Raw genomic sequence first — 25,605 nt, 5'->3', positions numbered from 1 at the left:
CTGTTTTTTCCATCATAAACTAGGATTATGAAGATTGTTAAATGCTTCTTGTCAAGTGATCCTTTCTTTGACCTTTCTTGGGTTCCTTATTTCACCTCTGTTTATTTGAGTAATGGCCAATTTTATTATTATCTTCATTAAGAGATAATGAGATTTTCTTTGATTTATGTGAAGATAAAAATTTAGAAAAGTCCTTATAGAATTTTGATTAACTCGTAACCTTTGTCCTCCTATATTTTCTCATGAAGAGTTAAATACTTTGACCATGAATTCTCCAGCTATGGACTAAGAAACCAAGTTAAACAAGGCTCTTTTATTTTAGAATGTCTTTTTAGTGCCGTTTTGTCACAAATCTAAAAATGCAGAGATCTTTAGCTCTGGAGCCTGATGCAGCTTGGAGTGGTACAGTGAACAGTGGATTATAGCCATGTGATTTGGGGCAAGCTAGAGAACTTCCAGAGACCCTGGTGGCATAGTGGTTAAGTGCTACAGCTGCGAGCCAAAAGGATGGCAGTTCAAATCCACCAGACGCTCCTTGGAAACTCTGTAGGGCAGTTCTGCTCTGTCCTATGAATCAGACCCAACTCGATGGCAACGGGTTTGGTTTTGGGTTGGTTAGAGAACTTCCCTGGACCTTAGCTGTATGGGAAAAAAAAGGTGGTTGGACAAGCAGATCATTAAAGTCTCCTCCAGTGTCGTGATTATGCTATTCAAACTAAAATAAAAAGCCAAAGATGGAAAATCATTCTAAGGTTTTAACGTTGTACAGCCTTCTCTCTTGATTCTACTGTTTCTTTCCCTAGTCTTATATAAATAGACAATATCAATTCTTGAAATGATACGGAATGCTAATTCAAAACAGGGTCCATATGTGTTTGGCTTAAACTTACTGTCGATGAAAGAAAAGCATTTCAGCCTGTGGGCCTCAGACACCCAAAGTGCTGTGGATTTACTGCAAGAAGTCCTTGTAGTCCTTGCCTAAAGACCTAATAAACAGTGTCTCCCACACGTACTAACAAGAATAAATATAAAGTCTCTAGTGATTAATGGAGTGTAGATTAATTTAATAGTATAGTGAATTAGTGGGCAGCTTTTTTGGGTAATTACATATTTGCTTAGTCAGCAGATACTAGTAGTGAGCCTGCTGGTGTGGTGTATCTGAGAAATTTTTTTTTTTTTTTTAACGTTCAAAAGGGTTCCTTACAATCAGAGATTGAGAGCTACTGGTTCCAGAAAGTACAAGCTCTTTAAACAAAAGGTTTAGTTAATCATAGGTTACAGGGCAAAAAGAGTTTATACCAGTAACTGATACAGAATAATGAGTGCTTTTTCTGGTTTCTTTCCTTCTACCTAAGTAATGGTGTTCACCCACACATTATATCTAGTTTGGCAGCCTTGAACAGAAGCTGGCTTTGGCAGAACGGATTCGAGGCCATGTCCTGTCATTGGCGCTGCAGATGTATGGCTGCCGTGTTATCCAGAAAGCTCTTGAATTTATTCCCGCAGACCAGCAGGTAATTGTAAGTTTCCCCTTTAATTTTCTCTTGGTGTTTGATATTTCTCCATGGTACATGTAGTAAACCATGTAAATCTGTCAGTCTTGAGTTTTCTTTTATAGTTTTTCTTTGGAGCGTGTGGCTGCCTTGTGCATGGCAAGCATGAACTATGCATTTGTAAATTTACAGTGGATGAAGTCTCCTGTGTTAAAACCAGTAGCTTCCAATAACCTTCTCTTTGACCAGAACTTAGTCATTAGTAGGTAGAATTTTATAGGTAGGTTTTTTGTTTCCCATCAATTAAAGCAAGTCAAATGCTAGTAAGTTGTCGTTTTTTTTTTTTTTAAACGTGCACTGCATTCCAATTTTGATCCAAGCCACCTGCCATTTTTCTTCACTCCTTCTTCTTTATTCATTCCACCAATGTGTGTCATGCAGCACCTGGCCTAGCACATTGACCTAATACCCAGACATGGACTCACAGAGATGACTGAGACCCAGTCCCTATCCACAAAGAGTACAGTTTGGTAGGGGCAATGCAATGCAGTGGATTGCTTTTATATGGCCTTGCCCATCATAGGCTTGTAATTCCTGCCAAATGATTGGGTGGGACTGTGCAAATAAGGTACTTGTGGCCCACCAAGAGAACTGGACAGCTTACTAATAATACAGATAAGGTGCTTGGTACCCCTGTGGTTGTGGGGCCATGCAAATAAGGTGTATGAAACCCTAACAAGGGAATTAGTCAGTTTTGCCATCCTGCTAGGCTTAAAATGGGCCATCCCAAAGGTGGAAAGGGAGCACCTCAGTACCACCAAGAAAGAAGAGATGGGAGTGGAGCACATCCTTTGGAGAACCTCCTAGGCCCAGGAGACAGAGCCGTAATACCAGAAATGGCACAAGAAGATGAGAAGCAGTGGTAGAGAAGCGGCGGCGGCAGACGCAGGAGACCAGCGTACGACAGCGCAGTGGGCTTCCTGGCCCATGGAGTGAGGTGGTTACAGTGGGTGTGCTGACCCACGGAGCGAGAGAGTTGAGCACCTTTAGGCACGAGGATTATTGGCAGACTGGGGTGCCTCTGGGTACTTACTGGCAGAGCTAAAGAGCTTTGTAACACTTGCCTGTGCAGGGCAGAAGCCAGGCTGAGGGCCAGAGAGGCCTGTCTGTGGGCATGGCTGAGAAGAGGCTGTCCTCCTCGAAGAACTGTATCCGAGTCCTTCCTGATCCTGAAATGTAACCTGTTACGTCCCTAGTAAACCCCATAACTGTGAGTGCGGTCTGTGAGTTCTGTGTGGCTGTTGCAACGAATTATCAAAACAAGCAGAGCAATAGAGTGCCGTGGGAGAGAGGAGGTATGTCTGACCTCTGCCTCGTAGGAATCAGCCTTGGGCTGTTGATCATGCTTCTCTCTCCCACTCGTGAAGTTAGAGGAGGTTAGATGCCTCTACCATGCCTTTTTTTTTTTTTTAACAGGCGGCAACCAGAGACAGTGGTGAGCGCGTGGTGTGCTGTGGAAGCACCTGAGAGTTGCTCCTCACACTGTTCAAGGTCTTTGAGGAAAGGCTTTGCAGGAGAAGTCAAGGCTAAAGAGGAGCTAGGCAGGAGAAGAATGAACAGAAATCTGAACTGTCAGGTGCTGGGAGTCGGGAACTGACATACAAAGCACCTGAAGTGGCCCACGGCTTCAGGAATAGTCACAGAGCAGATCCCACCGGCCCCACACAGACCACAGGGCCAAGCAAGCAAAAGAAACCTACAGGCAGGGTATGCTGCAGCTGTGTTTGTGCCAGGCAGTGCCACAAGCCTTGGGGTGCTTCTGGTCTGAACCCTCAGCCTTTGGGCTCTGAGCTCACTCAGCCCTTCTTATTTGAAGAGGTGGCCATTGTCTGGCAGTGATGACCCACTTGCCCTCACTGAGAACAAAGTTCGGTAATGAGAATCTTAGTTATGGACTCAGGTTCTGAGCCAGACAAGGCACCCACCTGCAGTTCACACAAACGAACAGACATTGCATTGGAGTGGGTGATGGGAGTTGAAGGCTGGGCGAGCCCAGAGTTCATAAGGTTGTGAGGCTCATAGACGTGAGTGTCTGTTGGAGGCAGAAGGAATGCTGTGATGTGCAGCAGTTTAGAGTTCCATCATTCAGTGGTTATTACTGGAGATTACCGCAGGGATAAGATAGTGTTGTGTCAAGTAATTCTTCAGGTGCAAAAGTATTTTTAGTTTTCATCTAATATTCAGGTAGTTATCAGCTTTAATTATCCCTGACGTCTTTCATGGGTGGTTGAATCTTGTTAAATTTTCTTAATATCTTTTGAACATGGAAGTTTTCTTATCTTTCTGGACTTTAATGTCCACTTGGTGAAAGAAAGCAGAAGTATGCCATTTTTCCAGGTATTTTTTTAATCTTTTGCCTTCTCCCACAAACGTGATAACTTACTGATTTGTTTCCCACTTTTCAAATGTTACACTGTTTTCTAATTGGATGGCTACATCCATCCAGTACAGGTCGCAGTTTTTCATCTCCCTTTCGTTTCCTCTAATCTGTTGTTCTTTTCTACCCTATGTACCCACTGTTGTTCTTGTCTGATATTTCCATGTATCTTCTCGTCTGGTTTCTCTGTTGCATCTTGTTCTAGGCCTGAACTACTGTTTCTGCTAAGGATAATTCCCAGTTTTCTAAATAGAAGCTCATTATTTCAGGTGAAATTAACTCATCTCTTCTGGCTCAAGAAAATATCCAGGGAAGCCACCTCCCGTTCATTTTTTAATTATAAGCATTTCTTCCCTTTATCTTCATAGAAACACCTTTCTCCACTTACCGCCATAACTGTATTTCTAGAATATGTTATTCTCTTCTGACATTTGATTACTTGCTTTAGGAAACTTTCCCAAGTCTTTTACCATTTGCTTGTTTAGTCACTGGCATTGTAATCTTGAGTTTCTTTAATTAGATGATCTCTTAGTTGCTTTGACATACTCAGTATCTTCAGGATTTAAGGCATCGCATTCATGACCATCACCATTCTAAATCGGCTTGTATTCTTCTACTGTAAATACAGAATTAGCACCGTGGAGCTAATAGGCAGAGATTGGAGGCAGCGAGAAAATTGGCTGCAGGTACCAGGGCCTAGTCATGGTTCAGGCATTCAGCCTCAAGATATGTGAGAGACTAGGGGCAAGCAGGGAGTTTTAGGAAGAGCTCCAGTCAAAATCCCAGTATGTCTCTTTCTGTACCTTCATCACCTCCACCCATCCTTCTCTCTGTCTCTCTGTTTCTCCTCTCTCAGTGTGTGGTCTTCACCGTGTACTCCATGATTTGGGGTTTCTTTTTTATTAATAATTAAGAGAACTGTTCCTGCTGTTTTTGCAGATATGGCCTGGTGGAAAGATATAAATGGTGGAGTCACAGACCTCAGCTAGAATTTTGACTCACTTTCTACCTGTAGTTTTAAAATAAGCTACTTAACCTTTCTCAGTCTCAATTTCTTCATACATACAGGGGAGAAGGAAGGGTAGAGGATAACATATAATTGATGGTTTGATTTACTGACCATGATTTCAGACACTAGGGCCAGATTGCTTGAGTTTGAATCTTGGCAATCTAGGCCTGTGATTTAACAAGTCATTTAGTGTATCTGTGCCACGACTTCTCTACGTACATCAGTGCCCAAACAAAAAAAGAAAAAAAACAAACCTGTTGACGTGGAGTTGAGTCTGACTCAGAGCAAACAGCAACACCCAGTGCATGAAATTACAGTAATTCAGGGAGTTAAAACATGTCAGGCACTTAGAGGTATGCCTAACCTAGAGCAAGCAGTAGAAAAATATTACTACTGATTATACATACCTTTCAGTGTCTTCATAATACAAATGTGGTAAATTGTAGGTGAAATTCTCTACAATGTATTTCATGTAGGTTCCTTTCTGTTTTAAGATGTCTGCTGATCTTTTGCAAATTAGAGAACTTTTTTTGGGAGCTGGTCACTGTTAAAGGAAACTTGCTAATATGAAAAAACTCAAGTTACCATTTTTTGCCAGGTTTTGCTACCGCTGAGTTGTCTCCCATTTATTATCACTGGATCCCTTGTTCAATGGTTATGTGTTTGGTAAGGAGAACATCGATTGTCCAGGTCTTTGCTTGCTGTGATTCTGGTGGTGCTTTCTTTCTTTGTCTCCAATAGAATGAGATGGTTCGGGAACTAGATGGCCATGTCCTGAAGTGTGTGAAAGACCAGAATGGCAATCACGTGGTTCAGAAATGCATTGAATGTGTGCAGCCCCAGTCTCTGCAGTTTATCATCGATGCGTTCAAAGGACAGGTAAGTGACTTAGGAAAGAAGGAAGGGAAGCAGATTTGTAAGGGTTTCCATTGTGAGCACAGAACAGGATAGGATTTGTGATGCTTTTGATGTATTTTAGACAGCACTAAACGGCAGCCCTGTCAGTGATGGCAAGTACCTAGCCAGTCTCCCCAAATCTCTTCCCTTAACTGCCTGTGGGTCTTCTCTTCATCAAGGTGTGTGCTCCAGCGAGCATGAGACACTGTCATCAGACCTGTTTTTAAGTTACTACTTTCAGCGTTTTAAGATTAAATCTTACATTGAAGAATACGTTTTTTTCTTTTGAGTACTAGTCATCTCAGAATAGTTGATATTTAAAAAATTTTAAATCACTTTAGAAGAATTATATAATTTACAGACTAATATTATAGGTCATATGTGAATGAATATATCTTTAAAGTAACAAAGTACTTCTTGCTTGATTTTTTTTTTTTTGGGGGGGGTGGGTGGGTGGGTGATGGGTCAGGTTGGTGTGAACTGTGATACTCCTGGCACCAACGCTCAAGTAGAGTTGATATTTTCTATTATGATGGTAGCCAGAATTGCCTTTGAATTACTTTATTTTGCTAAGCACATTCTCCCAAGCTGGATGGGGCAGGATAGTAAAACTTATCTCCTTTTTAGGGGTGTGAAATTGGTCTCTTATTAGAAAAGAGAAAAAAGAATAGGAACAATGAAATAGATTTTGAGGTGTAGTTGTATACCTCAAAGTCTAGATCAAAATGGGATTTTCGAGTTCTTTAGATTCCGGAGTTTGCTTAGTTATGGCAGTAAAGTAGATTATACACAGTAGTCCAGGGAGTTACTGGGAGTTCCTGAATTAGCGGGGGTGGGGGAGAGTAGATTGGTTTACTTGAAAATTAAGATCTTGCATTTATTGAAATACATAACAAAGAAAGTGAAATAATTAAGCCACCAAATGAGTGAGAATATTTACAACATGAAATTGCCAAAGGATTGATAGCCAGAATATATAAAGAACTCCTATAATCTAAAAGAACAATACAGACTAATGCAAAAATGCACCCAAAACACAGACATTTCACAGAAGAAACGAAAATTGCCAGTAGACCATATGAATAGATACTCAGTTCCATTAGTAATCAGGAAAATACAAAATAAAACCACAAATGATAGACCATTTTCTACCTATTAGTTGCTAAGTGTTAGGAATGTGGGTATATATATATTGACAAACCATTTTGGGACTAATGTTGTATCTTTCAAAGTTTAGCACTTAACATTTCCTATGATTCAGCACTCTGGTCTAGGTGTGTATCTATAGAAATGTTTATATATATATGTACATCATGGGACACACACAAGCGTGTGTACAATAGTATTATTCCTGTAATAGGAAGAGATGAGCTATCTAGAGGTACACCAACAGGGGATTAGATTTTTGTAAAAACCTCGTAGTTACAGCAGAATAAACTATATGCTATGCAGAATAAACTACAGAAACAACCTTTGAAACAATTTTGAGTGAAATAAAACAAGTTGTTTTACACTGTGTGTAGCATTTTTATAAAGCTAAGATCTAGCAGAACCAGTTAATCAGTGTACTGTTTGTACAGTCATATCTTTTAATACTACCGTGCATTTATGCATTTATAAAGATTACTTATACTCAATACATATACATTTATTTTCTGACTTACTGCTGAAAAAAACAAAATACAAACAAAACCCACTGCCGTGGAGTCCGATTCCGACAGACCCCATACGGTTTCCAAGGCTGTAAATCTCTATGGAAGCAGACTGTCAAATCTTTCTCTTGAGGAGCAGCTGGTGGTTTCGGACCACTGGCCTTTCGATTAACAGTCGATCACCTAACCACTGTGCCACCAGGGCTCCTTTTTGCTGAAAAGCACCTGAAGTTCAGAACGCTGCAGTGTGATTGATAACGGTTGTGTGGAAGCATTCAGGATTTGTCCTAGCCCTTCCATTTTCTGTTTGTAGTCCTGTCTTCTGGAGAAGCTGTCAGTTGGCACTCTGGGTTCTTAACTGCATCTTTGTTGACCTTTACTAATTCTGTATTCTTCTGTAGGCTTCTTGGGAAAGTCCTTTTCAGTTCTGAATTTATGCACATCTAGGAAACCCTGGTGGCGTACTGCTTAGGTGCTGTGGCTGCTAACCAAAGGATTGTTAGTTCGAATCCGCCAGGCACTCCTCGGAAACTGCATGGGCCAGTTCTACTCTTTCCTACAGGGTCGCTATGAGTTGGAATCGACTCAACGGCACTCGGTTTAGTTTATTTATGAAGTCCCAAATAGTCAAGAAATGGGTATGGTGCACGCATACCCACATCCATATCCACACCCCTACCTACCTTATTGGAAACCCTGGTGGCGTAGTGGTTAAGTGCTATGGCTGCTAACCAAAAGGTTCGCAGTTCGAATCTGCCAGGTGCTGCTTGGAAACTACAGGGCGGTTCTGCTCTGTCCTCTAGGGTTGCTGTGAGTCAGAATCGATTTCGATGGCAGTGGGTTTGGTTTTTTTGGTACCTACCTTATTATTTGTAGAGAGAATTTAAATGCCATAATTTGAATTTAGGTTTTGAGTCAGACTAGGAAATAGAATCCTAACTGTATTACTTACTAGCAGTATGACTGTAGGCATGTTATTGAAACCTTGAGGAGCTTCAGTTTTCTCCGCTACATGCTAAGAATAATCATGACTATCTCTAAGGGTCATTGTGAAGATCAGTGGAATATTGTGTATAAACATTTAACACTGAAGCATCGAGAGTAGCAGCTGTCATTTTGGCTTTCTTTGTTCTATTTGTCTACCCTAGGTATTTGCTTTGTCTACGCATCCCTATGGTTGCCGAGTAATTCAGAGGATCCTGGAACACTGTCTCCCTGACCAGACACTTCCTATTTTAGAGGAGCTTCACCAGCATACAGAGCAACTTGTACAGGTAGTGAGAGTTGCCGGTAGAGTAACTGCAAATACCGATAGTCTTGTGTGGGCCCAGAGCTTGCGTGTTTTGTTAGCACAGATATCCATTCTAGAAGTGGTCAATGTTAATGTCTTTAAAAGATTTACCCATTGAATCTTTTGGGCGAGGCTTTCCCTTATAGCAGCATCTTGTTATTGTTGTTAGGTGCCAATGAGTCAGTTTCAACTCGTAAGGACCCCCGTGCACAACAGAATGAAACACTACCTGGTCCTGCGCCATACTCACAGTTGTTGGTATGCTTGAGCCCATTGTTGCAGCCACTGTGTCAGTCCATCTCATCGAGGGTCTTCCTCTTTTTCAGAAGTAGACCACTGGGTCCTTCTTCCTAGTCTGTCTTAGTCTGGAAGCTCAGCTGAAACCTGTCTGCCATGGGTGACCCTGCTGGTGTTTGAATACCGGTGGCATAGTTTCCAGCATCACAGCAGCATACAAACACCCACAGTATGACAAACCGACAGACACATGGGGGTACAGCAGCTTAGTTTATGTTTAATGAATATGGGTAATGAATAGAGCATTGGTGTTGGAGTCAGAGATTTGGGTTCCAGACCTCCGTATTGGACTGTGTGTGTCTTAGGCAGGCCATTTTAATCTCCTTGGGTCTCAACTTCATCATTGTCAAATTAACTAACTGTAAATGATTTCTTCTTTGCAGCTTTGATGGTTTTTTTGCTTCTACCACTAAAAATCTTACCCCAAATCATACTAACCATTTGAGCATTTCCTACATGTAATATATTGTACTGAAGCATTTTTGTTGTTGGTTTGTTTTGATGGGAGATATAAAATACAAATTATTAACTATTCTCTTGAAAAATGTGGAAGTATAGAAAGTAGGAACAAATTACCCGTAATTCTACCATCCAGAGGCAAAAACATTTGGCGTTGGCATTTTTTTCTTAAAGTAAAAATTTTTGCATCTTACAATCCTTTTTCCCTGTTAGTCACACACACTTATTCTTTCCTAAAGTACCTTCCACTGTAGATAAGTAAGTACATCCTTTGTATGCTTGTTGTATTATTTAACCAGGTATATCTGTTTTGCTGTGCAGATAGGTTGTTTCTAGTTTTTCTGTGTAGTAGAGAGGTACAGTGAATCATTTGTACATATCTGTTTGAGAGAAAAATAGCTCTTTATTGTCCTCCCCCCACCCCCCCCCCCCTTTTTTTTGATTGAGTGGAGGCCTACTTTTTATATATAGTACTTGATGAAGTGCCCAACTAGGACTTTTGGGCTTAACTGAATATGTAGAAGTATTCTTCTGCCCACTAATGATGTGTTCCTGTTTTGTAATGATAGGGAAAAATTGTTGCTACCTATTCATTTTTTTTTAATTTCTTATACGGTCATTAGTGTTCACATAAATCATCATGGTGCTACAAGGAGGATAGGTATTGATTAAATATGAGGAGAACTTAGGTCACCCGCAGAACTGGTTTTACATAAATTTTATTTCTGTTGTTGCATCTCTGATAGGATCAATATGGAAATTATGTAATCCAGCATGTATTGGAGCATGGTCGTCCAGAAGATAAAAGCAAAATTGTAGCAGAAATCCGAGGCAATGTACTTGTGTTGAGTCAGCACAAATTTGCAAGGTATGAGTTTTGAATTGCACAAATTCTTTTCCAGTAGAGAGGATTAAATAGTATTTCGGGTATAGGGAAAAGGAATGATGTTCCCTTTTTCAAAGCACAGGAAGCTTAAAACATCAAATAGTTACTACAAAGCTTCCAACAGTAGAATTCTCTTAGTGGGCTTTTTTGGTGCCTGAGTTAAGAGACAGTTTACCATATCTATGCACAGGACCGATTCTTAGAATCTCTTTTCTAGTCTTCATATTGTATAAGGACAGGAACGAAATGCACTAATTATTCACAGGTTGTGAAAGGTGGTTTAGTAATTTATGAGCAGCAGAGGTTAGAAAAGAAACTCGTGGCGAGCGTGCGCATGGCCCTACCATGTCACTGATGGTCTTCTAAGTAGATTTTGGATGTCCTGCTGCCCACATAACATAGTACTTTCTAATTTTGGAGTATTTCTTTCTCTGGTTTTTGGGATAAATTGCAAGGTAAGTATGACTCAAAGACTTGATATTCTCAAATTGTTCATTTTTAATTTGTGAAATCTTATAAATGGAAAAAAGAAATAAAGCACGTATGCACCCAGTGTCTCAGTAGCTAATTCAGAGTCATCTCTTAAGACCTAGCATTGCTTCTTTTGGGTGGTTGTCAGGACCAGGCAAACAGGGGTCAGAATCTTTTGGGTCTCTTCCTCAATTCAGTCTCCTGTTTACTCTCTTGTCCAGTTGTATTTAATTTCTCTCCCTTGGGTTCAATGTGAGTATTAACTAATATTACAATAGATTTGTCGTTCTCATAATGACCAGGTAGTTCCTGTGGGAATGACCCTCTCACAAATAACAATTATAAACTGTAGACAAAATATAAAAAAAATCTACCCGAAGACCCTAGAGAGTGACCAGAAGCAGGTGGATACTAGAGGGAGGTTGATACTTAGAAGAAGGAAACTGCACTGGGGAAATTTCCCGTTTTTAATGGCTTTTATCCTAAGAGTAGGCCCCAGTCAGCTTCCCGCTGGGTGGTAAAACTAGGATGGAAAATTCCAGTGTAACTGGCTTATAGAAGCAGAGGACAGAGTTTGGGACAACCGCAGCAATGGGAAAATGAAGGGGAGATATCTTGGAAGAGAGCCAAGAGGAGAAGCCCCAAACTTTAAATATCTGGCTGACCTCATGTGGTAAACTTGGAGCAATCTAAGCCTAAAAGAGTTGAACTAAGATTTCGGCTGCTGCCCACTGCAAAGGAGATGTTTATGATTTGAGTTCAACCAAGTTAACTGCAATAAAAAAAGGGGGACAAATTAGTACTCTTTGGGAAGAACATAACAGAACTCTTGAGTTTCTACAATGTATCATTCACAATGTCTAGGTAACAGGCAAATGTGACTTATATGCAAGAAAAAAGAAAATGAAGCCCAGTTCCAAGATGACCAGATATTGGGATTAGCAGAGTATTGTAAAACAGCTATTTTAATTATACTCAAGGATGTAAAGGAAAATATGGTTGTAATGAATGAAAAGGTAGGAAATGTCAGTAGAGAATTAGAAACTGTAGCAGTTACAAAATGTAAATCCTAGAATTGAAGAATACAAAATTGGGAGTAAAATTCATTTTATGGGCTTAATAGCAGATTAGAGATGACAGAACAGCCAGAACTTGATAGAACTAAACTATACAGTGAATTAGTGTTTTTTCAGACATTTTTTTTCCTTAATTGAACTTTAGATGAAGGTTTACAGAACAAAGTAGTTTCTCATTAAACAGTTAGTATACATACTGTTTTATGACGTTGGTTAACAACCCCACGACATGTCAACACTTTCCCTTCTCAGTTGTGGGTTCCCTATTACCACCTTTCCTGTCCCCTGCTGCCTTCTAGTCCTTGCCCCTGGGCTGTTGTGCCCCTTTAGTCTGTTTTATAGGCCGGTTTAATTTTGGCTGAAGGGTGAACCTCGGGGGTACCTTCATTACTGAGCTGAAAGGGTATTTCAGACATTTTTGATGGTGACCCAGAGTACAAAATAAATTTTACATCATTGAGTTTCTATGTATAGACACATGCACATATACATAACTGAAATAATATTGCCTATAATTAATTATAATTCACTTAGATGTTTACTATTTTGTGTTTCATTAAAAAAAAAAAAAAAAAAGCTGGTCACAAATCGTTAGGTTGGTTTCTCTACCCACAAGTGGCTGGGAACTCCCATTGCAAAAACACAAGAAATAAACTTTAAAGACTATACTGATTGTGTATTAAGGTGGAATCCTTTGACCTAGTGGGGTTGGGTGGTGGTAGCTGATCTACCTGTTTGCATTCTTGAAAGTCAGATTAGTTCTGAACATAGAGTCCTTCACCCATAAGATTGAGTGTCCTGTCCCCAACATGGTTTAGCAGACAGCCCTGTTTTAATCCTGACCACTTTGGAGTGCTTGATTAACCATCCTGATTAACAGTCCTAAAAAGTCCTCAAAAGTGAAGAGTTCTTTGCCTGAACATTTAGAGATTCACTGGCTTCATGCTCTCTGACCAATTTAGAAATAATCTTAACTCCTTGTTCTCCTAAGGGAGAGACCAGCAGCTCCTAGGAAATTAGTGTAGCACTATGGTAGGAAGGTGGGAAAAAAGTTTTCTCACATCATTGTATGTGAAAGTGTTGTGAAATGCTGATAGCCCTTTAGAGGTCTTCCTATACTTTGGCTCTTGAGAGGAACATGAGGTAGTTAAATGAATGCTATGGATTTGGTGAGAGTATTCCTTCACTCAGTAAGACCGTAGAGCGTTTATTAAGTACGAAGTTCTGTGCTTGGCACTAGGGATATAGACATAAGCAGTATTTGTCCCTGGTCTCAGTAAGCTCACAGAGGTAAGGAAAGAATCTGTAGATTTTTTAAGTTGTGTAAGTCCCTTAACTTACCTTGGCTCCTTTCACTCACCTGGTTAAATAGAGGGCTGGATCAGGTATTCTCCAAGATCTGGTCTCAGCCATGATTCAAAGTGAAAGCCACAGATGGCAAAGGTAGAGAGTCTCGTAGAGCCAGATAGTTGAATTAATCCTCTAAAAATGTTAATTCTCTCTCACTGCTGATACTGTCATTAGGGCAGAAGCTGGACAAGCCACAGCCTAAGAGGGTGTCCTCTCCTAAGTGTTGCCTCTGGATTTGTCTCATTACAGCAATGTCGTGGAGAAGTGTGTCACTCATGCCTCACGTACGGAGCGTGCTGTGCTCATTGATGAGGTGTGCACCATGAACGACGGTCCCCACAGTGCCTTATACACCATGATGAAGGACCAGTATGCCAATTACGTGGTCCAGAAGATGATCGATGTGGCAGAGCCAGCCCAGCGAAAAATTGTCATGCATAAGGTAGGCCAGGGTGGGCAGGGCCTCAGGCAGAGAGAACGGTGCAAGGCCTTGGGTTCTTCACATTTCTAAAACACAAAGGAGGATGGCCATCTTGCTTCAATTTGAGGTGTTTATTACTGGCCTTCTCATGCTTTGTCCCTTTTTTCCTTTATCCAGTGCGACCATTTTTCCCTTGCTCTATCCATTGTTCCTTTGCTCTGTCAATAACCTGTTAGTGGGAAAGAGTCTCAAACTCTGCCATTGTCAGGTGTTTCACTGATCTTCAGGCCTGTTTCTACTGCTCTGGTCCTGTGCTCTGGGAGACCAGCTTATCAGTCCAACAAATCGACCCGCCTATTTCCTTTTTCCCCCCTCCTTTCTCTTGTTGATTAATTCTGCCAACATTTACTGAATAAGTGCCTGCTTAGTGCAGTGACTGGCTGGCACACTGACCTGATGCCCAGTGTGTGCCAGACACAGGCACAGAGAGGACTGAGACTTGATCCTCACCCACAGAGAGCGTGGTTTGGTGGGAAGAACAGTGCAAAGGTAGTGATGGGCACATGAGTGGGGCCCCTAACCCTGCCCGGAATCTTTGAGGAAAGGCTTTGCAGGAGAAATCAAGGCTAAAGAGGAGCTAGGCAGGAGAAGAATGAACAGAAATCTGAACTGTCAGGTGCTGGGAGTCGGGAACTGACATACAAAGCACCTGAAGTGGCCCACGGCTTCAGGAATAGTCACAGAGCAGATCCCACCAGCCCCACACAGACCACAGGGCCAAGAAAGCAAAAGAAACCTACAGGCAGGGTATGCTGCAGCTGTGTTTGTGCCAGGCAGTGCCACAAGCCTTGGGGTGCTTCTGGTCTGAACCCTCAGCCTTTGGGCTCTGAGCTCACTCAGCCCTTCTTATTTGAAGAGGTGGCCATTGTCTGGCAGTGATGACCCACTTGCCCTCACTGAGAACAAAGTTCGGTAATGAGAATCTTAGTTATGGACTCAGGTTCTGAGCCAGACAAGGCACCCACCTGCAGTTCACACAAACGAACAGACACTGCATTGGTGTTGATGATGGCAGTCAAAGGCTGGGCGAGCCCAGAGTTCATAAGGTTGTGAGGCTCATAGACGTGAGTGTCTGTTGAAGGCAGAAGGAATGCTGTGAAGTCCAGCAGTTTAGAGTATGTCCATCCATTTATCTATCCAACAGATACTCATTAAACACACACTCTATACTAGGCCCTGCTCTCAACAGGACTGTATTGCTAAACATGGCAGTATTATGTGCAGATAGTTACAGTGATGCTGGGGAAATAGGGGGGCCATGGGAGAATGTGGCAGGGGGCCTCTGCTAATGAGGGTATACAAATGAGGCTCCCATCTGACTAGAATTCTGAACCTTTCCAGGCAGAGGGAACATGGTGTGTAAAGGCTGGGAAGCAGGAGGAGGCAAGACATTATATTTGAAGAACTAAAGGAAGTTCAGTGGGGCAGGGCTGTGGTGAGAAAATCAGATTGAAAAAAAATTGTTCTAGCTGATGAGTGACTGAGAGAAGAGAGGAGGCAGTGAAGAGAGTAGAGGGGAGGCTGTTAAAATAGTTAAGCCAGGAAACGGTGATGGCTTTGGGATTAAAGAGAAGTGAAAAGAATTGAGAGCTAGAATCTATTTACTATTATCTACTACCATATATGGAGACCTAGTGGCGTAGTGGCTAAGAGCTCAGCTGCTAACCAAAAGGTGGGCAGTTGGAATCCACCAGGCGCTCCTTGGAAATCCTTTGAGACAGTTCTGCCCTGTCCTGCAGGGTTGCTATAAGTCAGAATTAACTGGATGGCAACGGATTTGGTGTACAAAGTACTATCTACCATCAAACTAGATAGGGCTTAGTACTTGGTTGGTTGAGGGGGGGAGAGTCCTAAGAATTCCTCTTAAGTAAGTTTTCATCTCTCTGACCACTAGGTGGTGTCCTTTTCAGAGAGAGGGAATATGGAAAGAATAGCAGGGTGATTACTTTTCACCAGCCACTTGTGTGTATGTTTGACTTGCTACTTTTGTTTTGTTGTTGTTTGGTCTGGAAGAGGAAAGATAAAAAGATTTAAGTGTCTGGACTCATCAGTAGCCAATCCCAAGTTATAAAGAGGTGAATGAATTGAATTTCACTAGTTTCTAGAAGGAGATTTACTAAAATCAAAGATGGGCATCTTGAACCTCAAGGTCTAATGACAAAAACATTATCCAGGTACATTAGTTCTTGCTACAACCCATATGAAATGGGGGTTAAATAACAAAAGCAAGACTCGTCTTTTTTACAGAAGTGTTTAGGGAGGTTAGGCAAGCTGGCTGGGTCACACAGCTCAGAATTAGAACGAAGAACAATTTGTCAATAGTCAGTTTCCCATACAGGCTCTTAGGTGGGATGTACTGTCTGATACGGGTCTGTGACCTGTGTGGGATGGGTCAGTGGTTTCTCGATCTACTTGACCCTTCCTTGCTTTGGGGACACAGTTAAACAGACAAATTGCTGCCCTCATGGCGCTCTCACTCCAGAGAGCATCCATCTACCCACCTGCTCCCTGATTCATTTGTCCACTGTGTTTGCATGTACAAGTACAAATTAGGATGTGGAAACAGGTTAATAAGACACGCCCTTCACTGTCTGTGTAGAGCAAATGATTGCAAACCTGGTGCTCTGTTCTGTCGCTGAGCCATGGAGAAGGTCCGTGAGCTCACAGAAGAGGAGAGGCGGCTCCCTTTGAGCCATCAGGGATGCACAGGACTTCTCAGAGTAGATCAGCCAGGAGGCGAGGTGGCAGGCGAGAAGGCTTGCCGAGGTGAGCGAGAGCTGGGGTTGCAGAGGATGAGATATGAGACCGGCACGGTAGGCGGAGCCACGAGTGCACAGTGGGGGTAGGAATACTTGCTAGAACAGCCAGACGACTTGGGATCAGATACCTGTGCTACCTCTTATTAGCCACTTGACTTGGATAAGTAATTTAACCAACACAGTGCCTTTGTTTTCTCATCAGTAAAATGGGGGTAATATTCACACCATCTTCATAAGGGTAATTATGAGAGTACATGAACAGTGCCTGGCTCGTGATGTTAGCCTTTTTTATTGTTGTCATTAGCTGTATGTTCCACTGTGAACTGGACACACAGGGTCAGGTGTGAGCTCAGGATTCATGGTGTCCTGGAATAAACCACCACAGGTCAGGAGAGCCTAGGATTCTTCCTCTGATGGGCCCAGAGGGACATGCATGGGTGCCTCCAGGGAAGTACTGTGCTGCACGTGGTGTGATTTGTTAGTCAGGATTCACAGACTGTCCTGGGAGTGGTCCGTGGCCATCCAGTCTCCAGAGCCCTCCCATCCTGCATCAGCTCTCAGGATAGGAGCTGCTATCTCCATCTGATAGGTCACAGAAGTTCAGAGTTCAGCTGACTTGCTGTATCAGTAGAAGGTATTGCTTCAGGATGTGTGTGTGTGTGTGTGTGTGTGTGCGTGGGTGGGTGGGTGTGCATGCTGGGTCTGGAAGCCTACCACGTCTGTTTTCCGGCCAGTGTAACAAACTGTCCTTCCTTCTCAGATCCGACCCCACATCGCGACTCTTCGCAAGTACACCTATGGCAAGCACATTCTGGCCAAGCTGGAGAAATACTACATGAAGAATGGCGTTGACTTAGGGCCCATCTGTGGCCCCCCTAATGGTATTATCTGAGGCAGTGTCCCCCATGCCCCTATTCCTACTGACCTCAATGGCCCACTGGTGAAGCCAACCAGCAACCAGAAATGTTCTAGTACCGAGTCTGAAGTGGGTAGTGATTGCTCCGGGATGACCCCCTCCAAAAAAAGGAATCAAATTCACAAGTGGAAAAGCCTTTGTAAATTTGTTGAATTTTACTACGCATAACATGTACTAATTATTTTTTTTAATTGACTAATTGCCCTGCTGTTTTACTGGTGTATAGGATACTTGTACATAGGTAACCAATGTACATGGGAGGCCACATATTTTATTCATTGTTGTATCTATATTCCACGTGTGGAAACTTTCGGGGTGGTTGGTTTAACAAAAAAAGTTTAAAAAAAAAAAAAAAAGAAAAAAAGGTTTTTAACTCATTTGCCTTGCTGGCAAGTTTTGCAAATAGCTCTTCCCCCCTCCTCATTTTAGTAAAAAACAAAAACAAAATAAAAAAACCTAGAAGTTTGAATATTAGTTAAATGACCCCAAATCGGCATTTAACACTGTTTATAAAAATATATATATATACAATGGAAAACATTTCAGAGTTGCTAAAGCTCTGGTTTATGACATTAAGTTTATGAAACTTCTAAAAATTGCTTTTTTTGGAGACTCTATTATGCTAACAAAGATAGTCTATCTTTTGAGGAGGAAACGTGAGCACCCAGACTGTCTGTCAAGGCTTGGCGGGTGTAATTGTTTACTGCCTACTGGATTTTTTTCTGTTAACATTGAAAGGCAAAATCTGATTATTTAGCATGAGAAAAAAAATCCAACTCTGCTTTTGGTCTTGCTTCTATAAATATATAGTGTATACTTGGTGTAGACTTTGCATATATACAAATTTGTAGTATTTTCTTGTTTTGATGTCTAATCTGTATCTATAATGTACCCTAGTAGTCGAACATACTTTTGATTGTACAATTGTACATTTGTATACCTGTAATGTAAATGTGGAGAAGTTTGAATCAACATAAACGTTTTTTGGTAAGAAAAGATTAGCCAGCCCTGTGCATTCAGTGTATATTCACACCTTTTATGGTCGTAGCATATAGTGTTGTATATTGTAAATTGTAATTTCAACCAGAAGTAAATTTTTTTTTCTTTTGAAGGAATAAATGTTCTTTATACAGCCTAGTTAATGTTTAAAAAGAAAAAAATTAGGTTGGTTTTTATTTGTCATCTAGTCGTACAGTAGTGAGATTCTTTCTAAATGTAATTCAAGATGATTCAGTTCACGCTTGTGTTTTTTTTTATCCTTAAAAAAAAGCAATGTTTTGCTTATTTTGTGACAGTCAAAAGGATGTGCAAAAGTTCAGCCCTGCCCTAGCTTTCCTTACAGTCGGAGCCCCTCCCTCTCCCCTTGTAAAGTGTGAATTGCCCTTTTTGTACAGAAAATGAACTGTATTTTGCATTTTGTCTACTTGTAAGTGAATGTAACATACTGTCAAATTTCCTTGTTTGAATATAGACTTGTAACACTACACGGTGTACATTTCCAGAGCCTTGTGTATATTTCCAATGAACTTTTTTGCAAGCACACTTGTAACCATATGTGTATAATTAACAAACCTGTGTATGCTTATGCCTGGGCAACTATTTTTTGTAACTCTTGTGTAGATTGTCTCTAAACAATGTGTGACCTTTATTTTAAAAAATACAGAACTTTGGAATCTGGGTTTGCGCTTCATCGTAACACCCCCCCTCCCCAGTGTGGTGGCCCCAGGACAGCCTTTTCCTTGCTTGTGCTTCTTTCTTTTCTTTTTTTTTTCTAATTGTTTTTGTTTTTAAGGTGTTTGGTTTAGCCTGCCTAGTGCTTTCAAAATCACGAAATTCCACACAAAAATCCACCCTTCCATCTTTTCTTGAAAAATCAGAATTTTTGCCCCGTAGGCCCCCTGCTGTCCCCAGAAAGCCTGTGCTCTCCAGCCAGACCCTTCTTTACCGGTGCTCTGGGTTCACTGGCTTTTCTCGCTCTGGCCTCTGCAGCGTTTGTGACCCCGAGGGTTTAGATTGCAGCCCAGTGAGTTAGTGCTCACGGGCGTCCAGTTTTCCAAGTGAGGCAAGAGATAAAGTGTCCCGGATTCCTGGGCCTCCCCTCCTCCCCTTTTCCTTTCCCCCTGTTTGGGCTGCTCCTGTCCTTACACAGAGGCTGCCCAACCTCCTAGCTTGTTTATCTTACCCTCAGGTGGGGAACCTCCTCTGGCGTTTTACTAGTCAATAAGATGTAGGTTACCTATGCCTGAGGTCCACTTTCCCTTCTCTAACGCCTTTGCTCCAGAAGCAGTTTTGACAAAAACTGGTCAATGTCAGCAACTATAGGATGGGCTGCACCAGGGAGGCCTCAGTGTGGGGAGGGCAGACCGAGCCCACACCAGCCCAACATCTGAAGGTGGAGCCTCAGGGTGGTTGCAGAAGGACCTTGACACAGTCCCATCTCAAGGGTAAGGGGCAGTCTGGTTCAGCAGCTGTAATTAGGTCCTTAGCCAGCATTGTCTCACGTGCAGCAGCCAACCTCGGCTTACCGGAGCTAGCAGGGCCAGTCAGCACCCAGGGCTGTAGGGGCGTACTAGGGGCATTGTGACCTGTGCTGTGTGTGGAACTCTGAATATCACCACTTGCTTTGTGCCTGTGGGCAAGTTACTTCACCTCATCTTAACTAAGTTACAAGTCAAGTGGTTCTCCCATCTCCCATGTCAGGGGGAGCTATGGCTGTTAAGTTCTTAGCATTTTACTGGACCCTTCCAGAGGCAGCGTGCTAAAGTGCAAAGTAAGAGCTTGGAGACTTGGGTTTGCCTCTTTGTGACTTGGGGAAGTAATTTAGCCTGTTTGAGCCCCAGTTTCTTCTGTAAGATGGGGATAATACCTTGTAGTGCTGTAGGAAAATACAACACTGTGTGTCAAGTGCCTGGCACGTATTAGGCACTCAATGCTGGTTTTCTTCTTTTCCTTTCTGGATTATATGGCACTTTATACTCTGGGGGTTTTTTCTTTTCTTTTTTTTTTTTTTGTTCTCTTAGTATTTAGTGAAGATCTTCCCTTTTGTGTTTATTTCAATCCTGAATGTCTTTGAGGCCTGGAGTGGATGCAGGCTTTTGAATCAGACAAACCTGGATTTAATCCCACTGTTTTTTATTACCTGGTGATCTCTCTGAGACCCAGTTTCTTCATCAAGTGGGCAAAATAACAGTACCTATGTCAAAGGTATGGAGACCCTGGTTGAGGCAAACGGTTAAGTGTTCAACTGGCCAAAAGGTTCATTTGAACCCACCCAGAGGCACCTAAGAAGACAGGCCTGGCGGTCTGCTTCTGAAAGGTCATAGCCTTAAAAATCCTATGGTGCAGTTCTACTCTTCCACACACATGGGGTCGCCATAAGTCCGAATCAACTCGATGGCAACTAAGTGTCAAAGGTTGGTTGTGAGGATTGAATGAAATTATGTAGTAATTTAGCACAGTCCCTGGCGCATGGTATCCTATTTTCCCTTTCACATTACCCATCCGGTGACTCTTAATGTTTTGCTGAACAAAAGTCTTTGTCCTCGAGTTTATGTAGTGTTTATTGTGAACCGGCTCTGTGCCGGGCACCCAGGAGATGGTTTTGCATCCTCTCATCTCTCACACCAGCCCTGTGAAGAACATGCTATTATTCCCATCTTACAGACACGGAAACTGAGGTTCTGGGTTCTGATGCAAGTCTTTGGATCAGACTTATGGGGCCTGAGACCTTTTTCCTTGGTGCATTAGGAGAGGAGGTGGGGCTGGGAGACCCCTCTGACTGCAGGACTCAGCTCACTGTCCACCCCTCCTCTGAATGGCCTCGATTCCCCACTGCTTCCTAGACTTCCCCAAGGATCCAGGGTCCCGGGCTGCCACCAGCCAGATACCTGCTTTCCTGGTCTATTCCAGAGTCTCGCCCATGGGGATTCCTTACATGCTGCTATATGTACTGACCCTCCACCTGGGCACGGTGCTTTACAGCTTATAGAACACTCACATTTATGATTCCTTTGATCCTCATGAAAACCTCAGAGGATGAGGTACCTGTTGCCATCGAGTTGATTATGACTCATAGCGACCCTGTAGAACAGAGTAGAACTGCCCCCACAGGGTTTTCAAGGCTGTATCTTTCTCTCACGGAGCGGCTGGCGAGCTCCAACTACTGACCTTTCGGTTAGCAGCTGAGCACTTTACCACTGCACCACCAGGGCTCCTTAGTGAGGTAGGGAGTAGGTATCAACTCATATAGATGTGGAGTTTCCCAAGCTGCACAGTGAGCCGGTAACCACATAAGGGTCACACGAGTTTTCCTGACTCCCGGGCCTGAGCTGTCTATGCTATCTTGGTATTGCCATCTCCCTTCAGCCCCAGTTGTAACTGTCTTCTGTCTTTGAGGCCCAGGGTGGGGTTGCAGGAGACAAGATCCTGGGAAGTGAAATACCTTTTTTGGGGAAAAAATTTTTTTTTGACTTCGTGTAGTTACCAGCTATAGCCACACGAGGGTGCTGCCGCCTAAAGAAAGCATGGTTTCCACAGAGGCGCCCTGGTTGTACAATGGTTAAGCACTTGGCTGCTAAGTGAGTCGGGTGGTTTGAACTCACTGGTGACTCCATGGAAAAAAAGACCTGGCGATTTGTTCCCATACAGATTACAGCCGAAGAAACTATGGAGCAGTCCTACTCTGTCCTACAGGGTCCTTATGAGTCGAAATTGACTCAACAGCAGCAACAAGTTTTCCAAGGTGGTACACCTGAGTGGTGCAAATGGTTAACACACTAGGCTGCTAGTTGGCACAAAGGTTAGCAGTTTAGGTCCATCCAGTGGTGCATCGGAAGAATGGCCTGGCAATCTACTTATGAAAAATCAGCCATTGAACACCTGGTAGAGCACAGTTCTACTCTGACACACATGGGGTTGCCATGAGTCAGAAGAGACTCATCGGCAACTGGGTGGTTGTTTGGAAGGTCTCCAGGGCTCCAAGGTCAGGTCTGGGATGGTTTTCCCTGCAGAGGGGCCCAGGAGTGGAGTTAGAAGTCTCACCTAGGGACTGAGGCCTGGCAGCTGCCCTCAGACTAAGCTGCCCCCTCTTGTCCTCCCCCCAGATTCCTCTGCGCATAGATAGGGCTGGTCCCTCACCCTGACTTAGAGGGGTGGTGAAGAGCAGGTCACTGACCTGGCTCACAGGCCTCAGCTTGGCCTTCGACTCACTGTGTGACCTTTGGCAAATCTTTGACTTCGTGGGCCCTGGTTTCCCCAACTGTCACCTGGAGTGGTAATCCCAGCCCTGCCACCCACACAGGGCTGGTATGAGGCCAGAGGTTTGGGGCTGAGCAGGGCAGCCCCATGCCTCTGTTAATGTAACTGGAGACCCTGGTGCCTCTTTCTCAGGCCACATCCCTGGCCTCTACAACACACTTTCAGATAACTAGCCACCTGGTTTCAAATCCATAGCTCCCAGCCCTGTGTGACCTTCGTGGGTCATTTGCGTTTCTATCCCTCATTTCCTCATCTGTAAAATGGGCGTGAGAATAGACCCACTTCACAGGGTTGATGCAAGGACTAATTGAGAGAATATGTTGGGAGCACTTGACACAGAGCTGGACACACAATAAGCCAAAAATGTTGTTATTGGGTGCTATTGGGTGGAATCCAGCTCATAGCAACCTTGTGCGACAGAGTAGAACTACCCCAGAGGGTTTTCTTGGCTCTAATCTTTTTTTTTTTTTTTTAAATACATGATTGAACTACGAAGCACGTTTCTCATTTGTGTTAGTGTCAGCCCCATGTCTAGAGCCGTCTAATCTTTGACTGAAGGGTGAGCCTCAGGAGTGACTTCAGTACTGAGTTACAAGGGTGCTCAGGGGCCATACTCTTGGGGTTTCTCCAGTCTCTGTCAGACCAGCAAGCCTAGTATTTGTGTGTGTGTGTGTGTGTGTGTGTGTGTGTGTGTGTGTGTGTGTGAATTTGGATTTTGCTCTACATTTTTCTCCCACTCTGTCTGGTACCCTCTATTGTGATCCCTGCCAGAGCCGTAGGTGGTGGTAGCTGGGCACCATCTAGTTGTTCTGGGCTCAGACTGACAGAGGTTGTGGTAGTTGTGGTCCATTAGTTTTTTGGACTCATCTTTTCCTTGTGTCTTTGGTCTTCTTCATTCTCCTTTGTTCCAGCTGGCATGGGAAGAGTAGATGTATCTGGTCATGGGCTTTTAAGACCCCAGTGGCTACTCACTACAAAAAACAGTCAGATGTAAAACATTTTCTTTATAGACTATGTGTGCCCGTTGAGCTAGATGTCCCCCGAGACCACGGCCTCCAGCCCTCAGCCCAGTAGCTTGGTCTCTCAGGGTGTTTGGATGTGTCTGTGAAGCTCCTATAACTTTGCCCTGGTCACATTGTGCTGACTCCCCCAGGACTGGGTACTGTCTTACCCTTCACCAAAGCCACCGCTGTAATCTTTCTAGAAGCAGATCACTAGGTCTTTCTCTTATGGAGTCACTAAGTGGATTCGAGCCACCAACCTTTTGGTTGGCAGCCAAGTGCTTACCTATTGTGCCACCAGGCTCCTTAAGCCATAAATAGGGCTTGTTAATAGTATTACTAATATTGCTCTCAACTTTTCCCTTCTATGTTGGAGCCTTGGAATTTTCACTGTCGTTGTTAGTTGCCATCGAGTTGGCTCCTACCTTTGGCGACCTTATGTATAATAGAATGAAACATTGCCGGGTCCTGTGCCATCTTCACATTTGACTTATCCTCCAAGCGGGGAACTTTTAGTCATGAAAGCGGGTGCTCTGAATTATTATTGCGTGTGGGTCCCCAATGCGCCTCACTTCCTGGTATTCTTGACCTCGTGTAGTCCCCTCCCACATCGAGTAGGGCTGATCTGTAGCAACAGTAGGATACATGGAAATGTGGAGCGTGACCTCCAAGCTGAGGTCACAGACACTGTAGCTCCCAGCGAGCTCTCTCCGGGTCACTCGCCTGGGGGAAGCCAACCGCCATGCCTGGAGGACACTCAAGCAGCCTGATAGAGGCCCACATGGAGAGGAGCTAAGGTGTGCTGTTGGCCACCATCAGCTTGCCAGTCATCTCTGCCATCTTGGAAGCAGAACCTCTAGCCCCCTTCAAGCCTCCATGACTGCAGTCCATAAGAACCCTCAAACTAGAACCACTCACCTAAGCTGCTCTCGAATTTGTGACTCACAGAAACTGTGTGAGACAATGTTTATTGTTGTTTTAAGCCGAAGCCGCTGTGTTTTGGGGCAAATTGTTAAATTGCAATAGAAAACTAATACACAGTGCAAAACCTGGTGTAGACTGGGATTGTCCCAGGCAAGTCAGAATGCCCATTTCTAACCTCCCACCTGGCCCTGTGAGGCAGAGCCTACCCTCCAGTCTGTGAGGGCCCTTGAGAGCCTGTTCCTGCCCCTAATCACCCCACAACTGCCAGCTACCCATCGCTAGAACCCTAGTGCTCCTCAGAACCCAGAGTGGAAGCATGTCCTTAGCAGGACTGGACCGAAGACCCCAGGAGGCCATAGCCACTCTGCTCCAGGGGCCTGGCAGCCCCACAGAGTTCCTCAGCCTCTGTCTCCCCAGTCCCAGTGGAGGCACCCTGGCCCACCCATCTCAGGACTTGGTTGTACCAGGCAGGGAGTGACTTAAAAAGGGTGGTGGATGCAAAGGACCTAAATAGACGTTTCACCAGAGAGGATATTCCAGTGGCCAACAAGCACATGAAAAGGTGCTCAGCATCATTAGCCTTAAAAACCCAAACCAAACCCATTGCTGTCTAGCTGTTTCTGACTCACAGAGGCCCTATGGGACAGAGTGGAACTGCCCCATAGGGTTTCTAAGGAGCGGCTGGTGGATTCTAACTGCCAACCTTTTGGTTAACAGCCGAGCTCTTAACCACTGCGCCACCAGGGCTCCGTCATTAGCCTTAGGGAAATACCACAATGAGATAGCACTTCACTCCCATCAGGATGGCTAAGATTAAAAAAAAGGAAAACCACAACCGTTGGTGAGGATTTAGAGAAATTGGAATCCTCGCTCAGTGCTGACGCAAATGTTAAGATGGGACGGCCACTCTGGAAAACTGTCCAGCAGCTCCTCAGAAAGCGAACCACAGA

General features: G+C 43.5%; 1 protein-coding gene and 2 non-coding genes across 36 annotated transcripts in view; all 3 read left to right on the top strand.

Annotated features, from left to right (window-relative positions):
* PUM1 (pumilio RNA binding family member 1) overlaps positions 1-19,152 on the top strand; it is a 157,209-nt gene extending 138,057 nt beyond the window's left edge. For 28 of the 34 annotated variants that reach the window (XM_064281614.1, XM_064281613.1, XM_064281612.1 and 25 more), the window contains 6 exons: positions 1,386-1,520; positions 5,681-5,818; positions 8,637-8,762; positions 10,282-10,403; positions 13,568-13,760; positions 17,319-19,152. In XM_064281614.1, the coding sequence (XP_064137684.1) occupies positions 1,386-1,520; positions 5,681-5,818; positions 8,637-8,762; positions 10,282-10,403; positions 13,568-13,760; positions 17,319-17,450 (846 nt within the window). In that variant the 3' untranslated portion in view covers positions 17,451-19,152. The remainder of the gene's footprint in view (positions 1-1,385; positions 1,521-5,680; positions 5,819-8,636; positions 8,763-10,281; positions 10,404-13,567; positions 13,761-17,318) is intronic. The other 6 variants (XM_064281615.1, XM_064281607.1, XM_064281603.1 and 3 more) reach the window with 1 other exon arrangement.
* On the top strand, positions 3,382-3,466 carry LOC111752080 (small nucleolar RNA SNORD103/SNORD85). The gene has a single exon (XR_002787098.1). It is a non-coding gene; the product is annotated as a small nucleolar RNA SNORD103/SNORD85 (small nucleolar RNA).
* LOC111752078 (small nucleolar RNA SNORD103/SNORD85) lies at positions 14,668-14,752 on the top strand. Its single transcript, XR_002787096.1, has one exon. It is a non-coding gene; the product is annotated as a small nucleolar RNA SNORD103/SNORD85 (small nucleolar RNA).
* Positions 19,153-25,605: the final 6,453 nt, after the last annotated feature.

Source organism: Loxodonta africana, chromosome 3, assembly GCF_030014295.1.
Source record: "Loxodonta africana isolate mLoxAfr1 chromosome 3, mLoxAfr1.hap2, whole genome shotgun sequence".
NCBI lineage: Eukaryota > Metazoa > Chordata > Mammalia > Proboscidea > Elephantidae > Loxodonta > Loxodonta africana.
The sequence above is the reverse complement of the archived record's forward strand: the minus strand, read 5'-3'. Positions and strand labels throughout refer to the sequence as shown.